The 15,101-nt window shown below is 44.7% G+C and overlaps 1 protein-coding gene across 2 annotated transcripts in view; it reads right to left on the bottom strand.

Moving 5' to 3' along the window:
- Stk39 (serine/threonine kinase 39) overlaps window positions 1–15,101 on the bottom strand; it is a 249,286-nt gene that overhangs the window by 164,168 nt on the left and 70,017 nt on the right. For both annotated transcript variants that reach the window (XM_041631541.1, XM_041631540.1), the window contains exons 3-5: window positions 10,946–11,054; window positions 6,319–6,460; window positions 4,751–4,806 (exon numbers count right to left, since the gene is read on the bottom strand). In XM_041631541.1, coding sequence (XP_041487475.1) covers window positions 4,751–4,806; window positions 6,319–6,460; window positions 10,946–11,054 — 307 coding nt within the window. The remainder of the gene's footprint in view (window positions 1–4,750; window positions 4,807–6,318; window positions 6,461–10,945; window positions 11,055–15,101) is intronic.

Raw genomic sequence — 15,101 nt, forward strand, 5'->3', positions numbered from 1 at the left:
AGGAGATGAGGTGACTGGCAGGGTACCAAGTGGCAGAACAAAGCCTGAGTTGACCTGTCTTTGCGTTTCAAAGGCAACTGGCTGCTAGGTTGACCCTCCTGTTGAGAGGATGGCTCTGTCCCCAGACAAACAAAGTTAGTTGTACTTCCCTTTCAGCTTAACTCAAGATAAAGAGGAAGTTTTCTTCCAAATTCTAGACTAGGCAAACCTTCTTGAAACTCATAGATTCTCTCATAGCTCAATCTCTTGCAAGACAATCAGGGGTATTCATGATCTCCAGGCAGGGCTGTGGTCCTGCTGGCTGCAGTAATGCTAGGGATGACAGTGACACTAGTCACCATAGCGACAGCAGCAGAGCAGCATCTGTTGACAGCTATAGTGTACCTACTGTGTGCCAGGACTGTTAAAGGCATTAGCTTTTAATCCCTTTTAAAGGAAATGAGTCTCACAGGGAGGGAGGGGCTTGATAACTTATCCAACCTCACAGAGCTACTGCGTGATGGCCTGAGAATTTCAACCAGCTGATGTCCACACTCAGCAAGGAGGCTGCTTGAGACAGCTGGGTACTTTCAGGTTTGGGCGCCTGTTTATTTTGCCCATCCCATCCCTTCCTGAGCTGAAGCAGTTTTCCAAACTGCCCCCAGCCTTTAGGATAAGGAACACACACGATGCTCCCTAAGGGCTCACAAAATGCAAGTACATAAGCTGTTAACAGAGATGCCGGAAGAACCAAACTCCACAGGAACAATAAAAGCCACCAAAGCAAAGGGGGAAAGGATAGAGAGAGAATGAACAGCGAAAGACTGAAAAGTACCCAAGTCAAGCGAAGTATGTAAGACAGCTCATTATTACTACTGTGGCCATTTGAAAATGTTCAGAATAAAGTCATAATGGGGGCTCAGGAGATAGTTCAGTTGGGGAAAATGCCTGCTATACAACCATGCGAACCAGCGTTTGACCCTAGACATCAGGTTAAAAAGGCAAGTGTTCCGGGCATACTGCTTGCAGTCCAGACTTAGAGGAGGCAGGAAACGGCAAGTTCCTGAAGCTTACTAGCCAACAAGCCTAGCATACTTGGTGAGGCCCGGGCAAATGAGAATCTTTGGCGGGGCGGGGGTGTGAGGGGGACAAACCAACCAAAGCGGACAGTGCCTGAGGAACTAAACCCAAAGAAACACACACACACACACACACACACATACACACACACACAGAAAATGCATCACATTATTGGCAGTTGAGTTTCCTAAGCCACTGTATTGGTTTTATAAGGTCAGCCATACCTTATCCGGCTCACACTCAAAGGAGTTAAAAGGGTAGCACGGATAGCTTACCTTCGCGGTGACTAAAGTCCCTGCATCTGTGTGAAAGGCAGAGCCATCCTCTCAGCTTCCCCACTTCTTGCACAAAAGGCAACACTGTCTGTCGCCTTGATTTAGCCACTTAAGCAAGAGTGAGCTTTTCATCCTCCTTTAGAGCTAACGGGTATTCCGCATCATGGATACACTGTGTACACCAAACTTAAAACATCAGAGCTGCATCTCATATTCTGCTTTCACAAACAAATACTCCAACAAATTACCTGGGCATGGTGGTGCATGCCTATAATCCCAGTACTCGGAAGGCAGGGGCGGCAGGGTTGTCACAAGTTCAAGCCCAGGCTATCACCCCTTCCAAAAACATCTCCAACAAATGAACATAGGCCTCTAACATTCCAAACACACACGGGGATAGCTGGAGGGCAGGTTCCTAGCAGAGCCATAATTATGCTCATAAATGCTTACTAACTCCCTGCCAGAAAGACACGCTGCAGACTCCAGAGATGCACACACTCCCACCATGGCTGACCAGAAGCAGTCAGCGTGGTGTCCCCAACTGTGGCATGGGACAGAGACGTGTATGAGTGGCTTCTATAAAAAGCCACCTCACACTTTGCTTGGCTGGAGAGACAAAGACAAGCCACACTTCTAGTTGTGGGAGGCGATTACAAGATTCCTCTCCACTGTGGATGTAACTCTGCTGCCATTAATGTACTGACCTTTGACTTTGTGGGACAGATATCTCAACATCGTTTTAAGCTGAATTTCTCTAGTTGTGACATTGAATGTTTCTTCCCTTCATATGAACTCCACTTGCCTGTGTGCTTCATTAGACTGTTTCTGTCCACTGTCCATCTTATTGGCTGTTCTAAGTATTTCATGTATCTGTGTTCATATATGCATATGCATGTAATAATATGTATATACAGTGTACATATATTTTAGATACATATATTATATATATATATATGACACCAGCCACCCTACATGCAAGAGTAGGTTTATGTTTCATGGGACAGGAAACTTATATAATTTGAACACTACCCACAGGCAATGTAAAATTATGAATGGAAAATTTCTGTACAAATATATCTCTTTCCAATGAAAGGAAATGTGTACCAGGGCCAGCAAGATGGCTCAGTTAGTAAAGGCGTGGGCCCTGCAAACCTGGCAACCCAAATTTGATCTCCAGAAATATGTAAAGGTGGAAGGAGCAAACCAACTCCACCAAGCTGTCCTGAAATCCACACAGGTATAGTGCCATGAATACACACACACACAGTTTAAAATTAATTAGTTCACTCATTCATTCATTCATTCATTCATTCTTTCATTCTTTGGAATCACAAAGATCCTAGACCCTATTTTCTAGAATACTTACAAACAGAAGTGATTACATGGGAAAAAAGCAAAAAAATAAAAAACCCAGCCACAAAATGGCCCTTTGTCCCTGTAGGATACTTTGCAGTTCCCTGAGTCTGCTAAACTCATAGACACCCGAGTCTTTATTATTATTATTATTTCACTTTATGTTTATGGGTGTTTTGCTTGCATGTATGTCTATATGTGCCTGGTGCCCATGAAGGCCAGAAGAAGGCATCAGACCTCTATAGCTGGGAGTCACCATGTAGGTGCCAGGAAGCAAACACCAGGCCTCTAGGAGAGCATCCAGTGCTCTTAACCACTGACCCATCCCTCCAGTCCCAAAACCCTGGGTCCTAAGGTGCAGTAACTACAAAGGAACAGGGCACATTTCTACTTAACAAGCATCTCACTCCACCTCACAGATGGAGAAGGTGAGGCTAAAGGAGGCAACGACATGCCCTAAGGAAGACACACAGCGATGTCAATCCAGATCCCAAAGCCTTAAGTGATACCCAAGTCACTTCCTGATGCTTTAAACTAAATATACTAGACTAAACCTACCTTTTCCACCATAGTCTCCATTATAATTCCCTAAGGGAAAGCACGCTTCATTTGAAAAACAAAAACTACATTTGAATGTTCAAATGTCTTCTCCCCTTTAAAAGAGGAATTAAAAGTTGCTCTTTATGTATGAAAATACAGAGGCTGAGGTCCATACCCTGCTTGCCACACTCTCCAGAGTCCACAGAGATGACCACTGGCCAAGCCTTGAGGTTGAAGATGGAGATCAATGGCAAAGCACCTACTTAGCCTTCACAAGGTCTCACATTTGACCACGGCACCCCAAAATTTAAAAGTCTAGTCTCTATGTTAGAATTTGTTTTCTACTGAGCTCCTCTATTTCTTTCTTGGAACTCTTTGTATAAAATCTTTGTTTAGTGTATTTCGTGTATATGAATGCTTTGTGTGCATGCGTATCTGTAGACTGCATGTGTACACGGAGCCCACAAAGGACAGAAGCAAGCACCGGGTTCCCTGGAACTGCAGTTACGGATGTTTTTAAGCCACCATGTAGATACTGAAAACCAAACCTATGCCCTCTGCAAGAGCACTCAGTGCTCTTAATCTCTGAGCCATCTTCACAGATCCTAGATTTTCTGCTTTCTAATAATTCTAAATACTCGGGTTTATCTGGAAACAGACTTCTGCTTGGAATAAATTGCTGTGGTCAATTTTGGTTCAATGATTAGGTAAGCTCAAGGCCTAGATCTCTGCAAACACATCTGAGTCTTCCTCTAACTCAAGAGGAAGCCAATTAAGCCGATTCACCAGCATGAAACAAACTTCAACATGCTTAGTAAGAGAAGCCACGTCAGTGATTCTCACCAAGGACAGTGCTAGCAATGGCTGCTAATCGTATTTCACTACTGGAGGACAAAAGGCTAAGCACTCAGAAATGGCACAAACAGTCCATTACAGGAAAGGTCTATCCAGCCAAAACCAGTGCCACAGAGAGCTGGTAATGGCTGAAAGGGTGGCTGGGGCTGCCACGCAAGGACCTGGGGAAAAACAAGAGAAACTATGGATATGGGTGGCTTCTATGCCAAGGCTCTTGGGCTAAGCTGATAACTAAAAATATATATATAAAAAAAATAAATAAATAAAAACAGAATGAAGGAACAGAGCATGGGATGTGCTCACTTGATGTGGTTGCTCTATGGCATACAGAAATAAAAGGGTTCTAAACTAACGTATATAATGTTTTAAAATTTCAAACTCAGTCAAAACCAATTTTCCAAATGACTTTTCTGGCAGCTGTATAAATATCTTTATTCCATTTAATATCGGATCATTCTAAAAAGGTTCTGTGCTAAAATAGCATTATTTATCAAGAGAACTAGCCAAGACCCATCCAGGCTCCAGTCCCAAGCATTCTGGAAGAGCACGGCCATTAGACCAGTGCAGCCCAGACACACTCTTAAAAGACACTACAGACTCTGTCCTCCGTTCCTTAAAATATAACAGTACTGTAAACAAGGGGAGACTTTCATCCTTCACAGCTTTACCTGCTATTTGTACCGAACCATCCTCACCCAGAAGAATATTGCCAGCTTTCAAATCCCTGTTGGGAAAAAATAAATAAATAAAGAAGCGAGTAAATCATAAAGAATGGACTGTACATTACACTGACTTACTCTGGAAGATCCGTAACACACGGCACACAAGCCAACTGCCTGACACAACCATTACACTGTGAATATGAAAGCCACGCCGCAGACTTTAAAAGTTCTAAGAGCACACCGTCATTTTATACTTTGCTCCCGAGGCAAAGTTAGGGTTTTAACAACAAATATTTAATGTGAAGCCATTATCTGCATTTAATTAAATCACTACTGAGGAGACTACTTTAGGTTTCAGAGTTAGTGATTAACCCTAAAGCCACAAGGCTGCCATATTTATCAAGAACTAAATCCTTGTCTACGTAGGACTATTCCACCTCCACTTGGAGGTGCCTGTGTGGCCCAATTCTAAACAGACCTAGAACCCACTTAAAATGAATTTGACCAGTCTCTCCTATGGGGTGATACCAAGGATAAATGTTAATTATAATATTCTATGCAATTATTTCTTTACTATATGAGACTCTGTGGAGTGATTTTAATATTTATAGAAAGTGATAATTAAGAAACTAAAAAATATGGTTTAAATGATTATCCAGCTCTTTCATGGGTCCTCCTTGAACAGTGTTATTAGGGTAAATGATTGTCTATTTGTAATATTCTGAAGAGTCAGAATGTTGTTGCTTTTGAAACACTGGGCACTCATGATATGGGATTCCCCTCTGTATGCAGTAAATATGCTTTATTACTGTTGGTTAATAGAGAAGCTGCTTTAGGCCTATGACAGTACAGAACAGGGCAAGGTGGAAATTCCAAGCAGAAAGAGGACGAGAGAGTAGGCAGAGTCAGATGGACCCATGAAGCCGACACAGGAGACAGACACCAGACGGAACCTTACTGGTAGGCCACAACCACGTGGCTATACACAGATTAATAGAAATGGGTTAATTTAAGGTGTAAGTGCTAGCTAGCAATACACTGAAGTTACTGGCCAAACAGTCTTGCAATTAATACAGTTTCTGTGTGATCATTTCAGGTCTGGATGGCCGGGAACGAATGTGCAGCCTCCGTCCACACACTCATATTCTGTTGGCTCCTCCATCTCAAAGCTTAGCATTCATTCTATTTTACAGAAGAAGCAGTCAGTGCTGCCTCCTCCTCTCTCGCCACCAGGCCCAAAACTGTTAACAGGAAATGTAATAATCTTGCCTTCCTTAGGAAGAGGGAGATGCCATCCAGTTCAAGCAAGTACATTTCAAGAGTAATTATGTTAACTAATTCCTTAATGAGCCCACACAGCACTTACTACATTTGCTCTATTTCAATTTAACCACATAAACCTGCCTCAAAGATACCAAGGAAACACATCCAAGTTTATCCTTGGGAGGTTTGTTTTGTTTTTTTAAGTGTTGCTTTTGAATAATACAAAAGCCCACCTGTAGGAAATGGTTCCTTGAAATTCTTTACAAATTAGAGCTATACATTATAAACAGCAGACTGTACAGAAATCATACCTGTGGATCTGACCGTTTCTGTGCAGGTAGTCTAAACCTTCCAAAACTTCCTTAAGAATTGTTGCGATTATTGCCTCTTCCAGAACGCCATTCTTGTGCTCGCCTCGATTGACAATGTATTTGATGATGTCCAACATGGAACCTGAATGGACAGACAGAATTGGGAGGATTATTTTTATGAGCATCCCCATTCCTTTTTACATTAAGAACCCTCTACTCTTACAACACTAGACAGGACCATCAAATATAGAATCTGCTTACTTAATTTCAATACTCCCAAGGAATGAATCAAATGTCACGCCCAAGGCCAGAAACACTATGTCTACTAAGAAGCTGGCAAGAACTCTTTCAGTGTGAAGTTGAGACGAATTCTCACTAAGAGTCCAGAGGCAGAGCTCTGTTGGGATGGCTCACTGAAGATAGACTGCTGCTTTTTCAGAGGACCCGGGCTCAGAACTCACAGCCGCCTTTAACTCCAAGGGATCCGACGCCCTCTTCTGGCCTCTGCAGACACCCCCCCCCACACACACACACACGACCAACACAGCTAAACACATACACACAGTGATAATAACAGAGCTGAGAGGAAGGGCGAGGTGACCCAGGAATTCGAGGCCAATGATAAAACGTGTGATCAGCTCTGTAAACGCCAGGCTGTGAGGACTGAAGTTCATTACCATTCTTGCTGTCCTGAGAAATTCCTACGAGTGAGTAAGGCATCTTTCCACTGTAGCTGTGAGGGCATGTCCAGGGTGACTGGCACATGCATCAGTAACCTAGGGAAAAAGACCCGCCTGTCCCAGTTATGAGGAGTATCACCAAATAGGCTGGGGCCCCAGACAGACTTCCACTCACTAGGTGAACGGGTCTATGGCAGCTGCTGTCCCCACAGACACACGTCTTTCAGTGCAGACTGGCACCAGCAACTGTGCCTGGAGCCTCCAGGTCTCCAGCCTCAGATGGAGGCGGCATCCCTGGTCCCTGCTTCTAAGGCTTCTGTCCTCAGGGACTGACCAGTTGCCAGGTGCCAGGCTTTCTGCCTCTCCACTGGACAAACAGGCACTGGTGGGCCATTCAATCCCCAGTCATTTAAAATAGTGTTTTTTTTGTAATTACATGTATGTGTATAAAACATATACCACCTCCCCAATACTTCTGATCCCCTAGAGAATCTTGACTACGACAAAGGGCCCATAATGGATCCTCCAGTACATTTATTTTAAAGTCTATGGTGAGGGTAGTGAGACATCTCAACAGTGAGGGCACTTGCCACCAAGCCTTACAACCTGAACTTATTCACTAGGACTTACATGGCAGAAATAAAGAAGCGATTACTGCAAGGTCTTTTGAGCTCCATATGTATGTCTGTGCTAAGGACAACACACACACATGCACGCACACACACACTCATGCACACACACACATGCACGCACATATGTGCGCGCGCGCACACACACAAACACACACATACAGTAATAGTGGTAATACTAATAAGAAAGATTTAAAAGCTGGCTGTGGTCCCCAGGGGCTCAGGAGGCTGCAATGGAAGGATGTCTGGAGTCCAGGAGGTCAGAAACAACTTGGACAACACAGTTTTTGAAATAACAATAATATAAATATATCTACTAAAAGGATATAAAACATATATTTTTAGAGAAGTAAACAAGTGAAATCAAGAAGCAAACATTGTTCAGGGGGAGAGGAAAGACCGCAGAGAGTTAAGAGAAAAGATTAGCATCCCTTCCTTCCCATTACGTGGGTTGGGGGCAAGCATGGTACTCCATAGCTACCCCTTTCCATAAGCCCAAGACTCCTCTGTAAGACTCCAAACAACTTTGCCTTATGCTTTATGCACAGACTTTTTAATAAGTAATAAATAAATATCTGGTGCTTTGTTACTCTATAGAGGTTGGTATCCTAGGCATGTTTCAACACATAGTCATTAATATTCTACACCTCTGGGTCATTTTTAAAGCTATAATTACCTGGAGATTCAGCATTTCTGAACGGTTTACAAATGGCTTACCTCAGGACCTGAGTTTGGCTCTAGGCTCTTTATGGTTAAATAAGAGGACTGAGTCTCCCCACCAGATGGTACTGCACCAAACTAGCGAGCTGCCTGCCCCTCATTAGGAGACTGACTCCACATAGTCAAACATCATACAAGAAAATGAACCGAAATTTCCCTCCTCAGAGAAGAAAGCATCTGTCTATGTATCAACTCGTAGATTTTCAGGTCATAGAGAGAAGATAATGACTCTAAACATTATTTGCTTTACTGTTAAAAGTATATAACTTAACCAGCATATACGCATTTCTAGCCTTCTGAAAGAAGGCAAACACAAGTCCTTATCTGTCTATGCCCCTGCTTTCCTGTGCAAGCTTGCTGCAAACCTATTACCTTACCTTTCAAAGCCCTGTCTGGAGACTGGACTAGACTCTCGGACAATGCATTTTCTATCTGGTCCTCAAAAAGGAAACCAGGGATGTTCTCAAGTTTACGAGAGCGAAAGGCTAACTGAGGTGAACTCTTCAACTGGAGCAGAGAAACCGAGGCGTCTGGGGTCCAGGTCACCAGAGCTCACCGCTTTCTCAGAGGTAGTAGAACCCCGTGAGACTCTGCCTCAACCAGTTAAGATGGACGCCTCACCGACACAGCACCACGGCTCCTGGAAGAACTGAGTGCTCTGGAGTGCAGCACTACAGTCTGGCTCTGTGGGCTCCCCCGGGCTTCCCCTGCCTTTTCTCGTTCCCTTTTCATTACAAACTAAAGAAAGAACTTAAGAGAACAGGACTGAGGACTAAGAGAGCAAAGACATGCTTCCTAGGAGGCCCACCCAGGGATGCTCAAATCAACCACAGAGACTTGGCATCTTGTGTATGGTCCTCTGCTTGCTGCGAGGGGGTCTCTTTAAAATAGTAACAATAACAATTAAAATACATTCCTAACTTCATCTTAGCTGGAACCTGGTCTAAAGATCCCACCACGCTAGTTTTGGCTCGACAGAGTCACCACAGAATTGACTCTTGCTCACAAGATATCCTTCCTGCCCAGGGCTGTATACAAGGAGCGCCACCAGAGAGAGACAGCACAGGGATAATGTAGGCCTTCAGCAGAAACCATGGAGGCTTTCTAAGCTTCGATGTCCAGGGCTGTGAAATGGAGAGGACACCGGGAATGTGGCTGTTTTCAGAGGAGCATTTCCCTCTGACACCCACAGTTACGTGTGTGCATGAGTTAGACAACCAGGATATGCTGCCTAAGTCCTGTGAGCTTTGGGGCCGTGTCTGCAGGATGGGGATGGTGACAACATGGAGGACGCCCAGATGGAATGAGACAACAAGCAAGTGAACCGTCTTGAACAGGACTGAGCCACAGAGTAAGTGGCTATCACTTTCGGAATATCACTGGCCTGTGTGTGTGCGTGTGTGCGTGTGTGCGTGCGTGTGTGTGTGTGTGTGTGTGTGTGTGTACACGTGCGTGCACGTGCATGACTGGTTATCATTTTCATTCCCTCTTTGGTGCTGATATTGCGGTGTTGGGTTGTTTTTTTGTTGTTCTCAGGTAAAGTCCATCCATATGTGAGAGAGTCTTGTAAAGTAAATTGTCACTAACTTGAGAGATCTCTCCCCGAGAACAACAGGATGAGGATGACGCCACTCTGCGTCACTACTGAACACCAACGAAGTGGCAAGCATTTCTCTCCATGGAAACTGAAACAATGTGGTGAGGAGCCACAGGGTGTCAGGTTCAAGGATCCAAACTCAATGGGCAGCTGTCTCTTCAGGGAGTCGAGAGTCTCTGTGCTGACCAGTATCACAGTCTTCAGCTACCACGAATAACTTTAAATGTGAAGAAACAGGGGACAGAAACTTAAACTGCAGCACACCAGCCACCACGCAAGTGCTGAAGAGATAGTCCATAGCGCTGTTCCCTGATCACAGAATACAACACACTGAGGACTACATTGTGTTTAAAGGACTTTAAAGAGAAAGAACTGGACTGAGGTATATCTTAGTGCTAGGGTACTTGTCTGACATGTGGAAGGTTCTGGGTTGGATCCTCAACACCACACACACACACACACACACACACACACACACACAACACTGGTCAAAAAGAGTACATGAGGTTACAGAGAGAATGTGATTGTGTGTGGGAAAAGGAAACATCTAAGGATCTAGGCACAGGACACAGAGGGCTGGAGTTCTCTGAGAACATATTCCAGCTAGGGCAATGGACATCACCTAACCAAGAAGGGGGGGTGGGGTACTTGCTATGTGGAGAAGGGGGCACAGCAACTCTAGGACATTAAATCCAATTATGAAAGGCTTAAAATTATTAAGAAATCTGGCCCCTTGCCAGGCGGCGGTGGTGCACACCTTTAATCCCAACAGAGACAGGAGAATTTCCATGAGTCTGAGGCTAACCTGGTCTACAGAATGAGTTCCAGGACAGCTTCACAGAAGAACTCTGTCTCAAAAGCCAAATTAAAAAACAAAAGAAAAAGAAATCTGGGCTTTCAAAACCAAGGACTGAGGGGGACAAAGTCTAAAATCTTATTCAGTATGATGGCTCCCACCAGACAAGGGAAAACAAAAGCAAGCAGCCACGAAACTCACTTACCTCCGCTTAGTAATTTCATGACCAGCCAAAGTTCATCTTTGACCACAAAGGAAGTGTAATAAGTCACTACGTTGGGGTGGCTGCACTGACTCATCGCCTGAATTTCTTTCTGTAATAAATAAAAAAGAAGAAAGAGAGAGAGAGACATGATACAGAACTGTAGACAGCCTGCCCTGCGTCCCTCCCTTCGGTTGTCAGGCTACTGATACAATGGCGCCCAAGAAATTATAGTTCTCTCGGCAATCTCCTCCTTGGAGAAGAAAAGGCCTGTGAACCCTGGCAAGGAGGGGTGTGTCCCCAGAGAACAATTTGCAGCTTTTCAGAAGACCTTGCAGGAGGGACTGGAGCTGAGACAAGTGGTGGACAGACGGAGGCGCACACTTGGGGCAGACTATAGGGTTATGTGTTTCTCTTGCCAGTCACGGGACAGAGGAACTTCAGCCCAGTATGTTACCCAGATGACCCTCATGTTGCCAGCCAAGAGCCCTGCAACACGGAACTAGATGCTCCTTGCCTGAACTAAAGGCCCCATGAGAGAGAGAGAGACGAGCCTGGGTAAGCTATAAGGAGAACTGGGACCCGCTGGCCAGCTTCAACCCTCCATCCTCATCCAGATAAGACAAAACTGCCTGTGAGCTGCACTGTGCTAAGAGGAAACGCCAGCCTATCGTTTCACAAACGACGACGCCTCGGTTGATATTCCTCCAGCAAAGAAGGGGGTGGGCTGGGGTGAAGTAATACAAGCTTGGGAAACATCGGACACAAAAGTCTCACTCTGAAAGAGATACTGGCAATGGGAGCATTGCGGAGGATCCGGAGAAGGCCTACGCGGTACCTTACCTGTCTACTCAGCTAAAAAACGGCAGAGGAGCAATACTTTGCGGTTCAGGTGGCCAGACGGCTATGGAGAACACAGCTTACGTGATGGCAAAAAAGTGGCGAGGCTTACAAATAACACACACAGAAAATGCCAGTAAAGCTTGTTTCCCTGCATCGCTACAGTCCCGGTGGGTTTTGTTTCAGCGTTTATTAAAGTCATGGCCGTAAGTGCACAGACCATCAGCTGAAGGGCCATTCGGTGCACGGTGCTATCCAATAGCAAAAGCCCATCCCTGGTCACCGCAGCGGCCTCACACATGCGGTTGCACACTCAGTCGCGAAAGAAAGGAGCATCTAGGCATTCGACCACACGTATATTCTATCATGCACGTCTAGTTAACTTTAAAGTGAACTCAGTGCCCAACTAGCACTTTACAGTTTGGACTACTATTATACATAGCTAATATTACATACATACCTGATCATATTACCTGATCCTCAAAGAACTGTACCTTTATTACTCAGCCAAAACACAGCAATATGTAATACCAGCATATACTTTAATTCCTACATATATATGTATATACATATGTACAAATTCAATATATATATTAAATGTATTTTTTTCTTTTTTGGGTTTTTTTGAGACAGGGTTTCTCTGTAGTTTTGGTGTCTGTCTTGGAACTCACTCTTGTAGACCAGGCTGGCCTCAAACTCACAGAGATCCACCTGCCTCTGCCTCCCAAGTGCTGGGATTAAAGGTGTACGCCAATACCGTCCAGCTAATTCCTACATACATTTAAAGTTCTTCCTGGAGCAAGATCCTAAGAAACTCACTGAGTTCTCTATTTTCTTTTTATCCTTCCTCAGGGCCCTCAATCAGCTAGTTCATTTTCTAGATCTGACAATTTGGACCAAGATCTGAGGCCCAGGGTTACTCTTTCTGGTATCAGGTTCTTTTGCCGTGAGATGCTTCCAGAGGAAAAATTGAACACATCCCTGGGCACTCCTTTTCCAAGTCAACAGCATCTGATGGGCAATAGGATACCTCCCCAACTCGGCCTGAAGCATGAGGTCAGGTCCAGTTGATACAGCACAGAAACAGAGTATCTTGGCTGCAGACACAGTCTGAACTGTCACCACACATCCACGCAAATTAATGCCGTCCTGGCTTCCTATCACCAGTCTTTCAGATTATCAACCAAAATGCACAATGAATAATTAATGTTCACAAGTAAGGAAGTTGTTTACCTTGAAGAAAAGTATGATGTTTAGCCCTCTGTACATAAATGGACGTGATATCACTCATACCAAGAGTATCAGGGGCTCTCATGCTGAAGAGCAATCTCTCTCTCTCTCTCATTCTCTCTCTCTCTCTCTCTCTCTCTCTCTCTCTCTCTCTCGTCTCTGTATGTGTGTATCTGTATAAATTACAGAGCTCTAAAGTCTGGGAAGCACCCATCACAGATCAGGCTCCTCCCAACACAACCACAGGGGCAGTATAAAGGCAGATCAAACAAGGGGTGGGGAGCTGGTGGAAGATTTCCATCAGTCTGTGCATCACAGCCTCGTGTGCTTCTACCATGCAGCACCACAGCCATCCACCGTTTAGTTTTGGAGTGCATATCTCATGTCCCCATACTCCCCATACTCCTGTCTCATCTGGGTTACCTCATAGTTCCCCCATGTAATGGGGCCTCAAAAGCCTAAGGGCCTGATGACAACACAGGCGATAGACTTATCAGTTGTTCCCTACACCATCAAGGAGGCTAAACGGAGACAGAAATACATTTACAGGAAGAATGAGGTCCTCTCCAGGCCTATCTGTACCTTCATTTATAGATCAAGCATTTGCTTTAGCTGCCTTCTAGCAAGGTACCAAACAGGAAAAATTGAAAACTGTATTTGCTGAATCAAATATTCTGTACAAAAATTAGTCCCCCTTTAGAGCTGGTGTATAGCTCCACAGTATACAGGTAGGACCATCAGCACCAAAAGGAAGGAGGAAAGGGAGGGAGGGAGGGAAGGAAAGGGAAGAGAGTCTACTCATCAAAAGAGTGGTGAGACCACTATTTGAATTTCCTCCTAACAGTCTTACAAGTTAAATTATCCAATCTTTCCACAATGCCCCAAGTTCATTCACATAATTAAGAAAGATATTTATTAAGAAAACAGTCATTTGTTCTTTTCTCAAAAGATAAGTAATGCATTGCCCAAGGATGGACAAACTAACATAATGAAAACTTTGTATCCAATTCTTCCTACAGAAAGATCCAGTTCTGATTCCCTTAACTGGGTCACAGCCTATGCAGAAGTGTAGTTTGGGGCCAAGTTTCTGAAACTATAACCTGTACATGGGGTTACACGCCCAATGTGGAAAAACCCAGGTTCCACGGGGCAGGTCCGGGGCGAGGCCTAGCGTACCTTCTAGCAGGCTTCCAAGCAGTGTTTATGCTCTGACACCAGGAGCCCAGCCTTGCGTGGCAGAACTTCAGACTGAGGTTGGAGGCCAGCAAAGCGTCACAAGGCAAAGCGAGGGCGGGGGAGCAAACACAGATACTGCCGTGAGGGCCAGGTAGAAGAGAGGCTCACCAGCTGAGCCCAAACTGAGGAGAGGAACAGGGAGCAGAGATGGAAGGAGGAGAGATTTTAACATTCACATGGATGGGCAAAAGCAAAAGCCATCCACAGGGATGGAGAACAGGATGTCAAAGTTGGGTGAAGAGAAAATAACAGAGGTCAAACCTGGGCAGCCCAAGCCACAGTTGTAGGGAAGGGCACTCCCAGCAGCTCCCCAGAGGCGGTGGCAAAGACTTACACATGTCATCAAGTGCAAATCAAGCCATGGCACAGGCTCAAATCTGCTAACACAGCTTCAGTGGAAATGCATCAATCACAGGCCAAGTTTCTAAGGAGTAAACCCAACCTAAGGCAGGGTCTCTCCTCTTCACCCCTCTGTCTCAGACAGGGTCTAACACAGTCAAGGCTGGCCTCAAACTCACTATGTAACAGTGATAGTTGCTTGTGCATGCTAGACAAACCTAGCAACTGAGCTACACTGCTAACCTGACACAAGCCCCTTAAACTCGGTGGAAAAATAAAAAAAAAATGTTCACAAAGGCATTAGAGGGGGATGTCTCCCAGTGCCAAATGGAAAGATTAATGCAGTATTTATGAGGGATTGTGTTGTACTGATATATGATCTTTATTCTCCCCCGCCATACACTTCCAAATTCTTTCTCCTATAAATAGTAATATACAAAGAGGAACTACAGCTACAAGAATCTGATTCTCCAAAAACTGTAAGAACTTTACCTTCTGTCCTGGCATACTGATA

Source organism: Microtus oregoni, unplaced genomic scaffold, assembly GCF_018167655.1.
Source record: "Microtus oregoni isolate MIOR12 unplaced genomic scaffold, Mior012 000037F_ref0000500, whole genome shotgun sequence".
NCBI lineage: Eukaryota > Metazoa > Chordata > Mammalia > Rodentia > Cricetidae > Microtus > Microtus oregoni.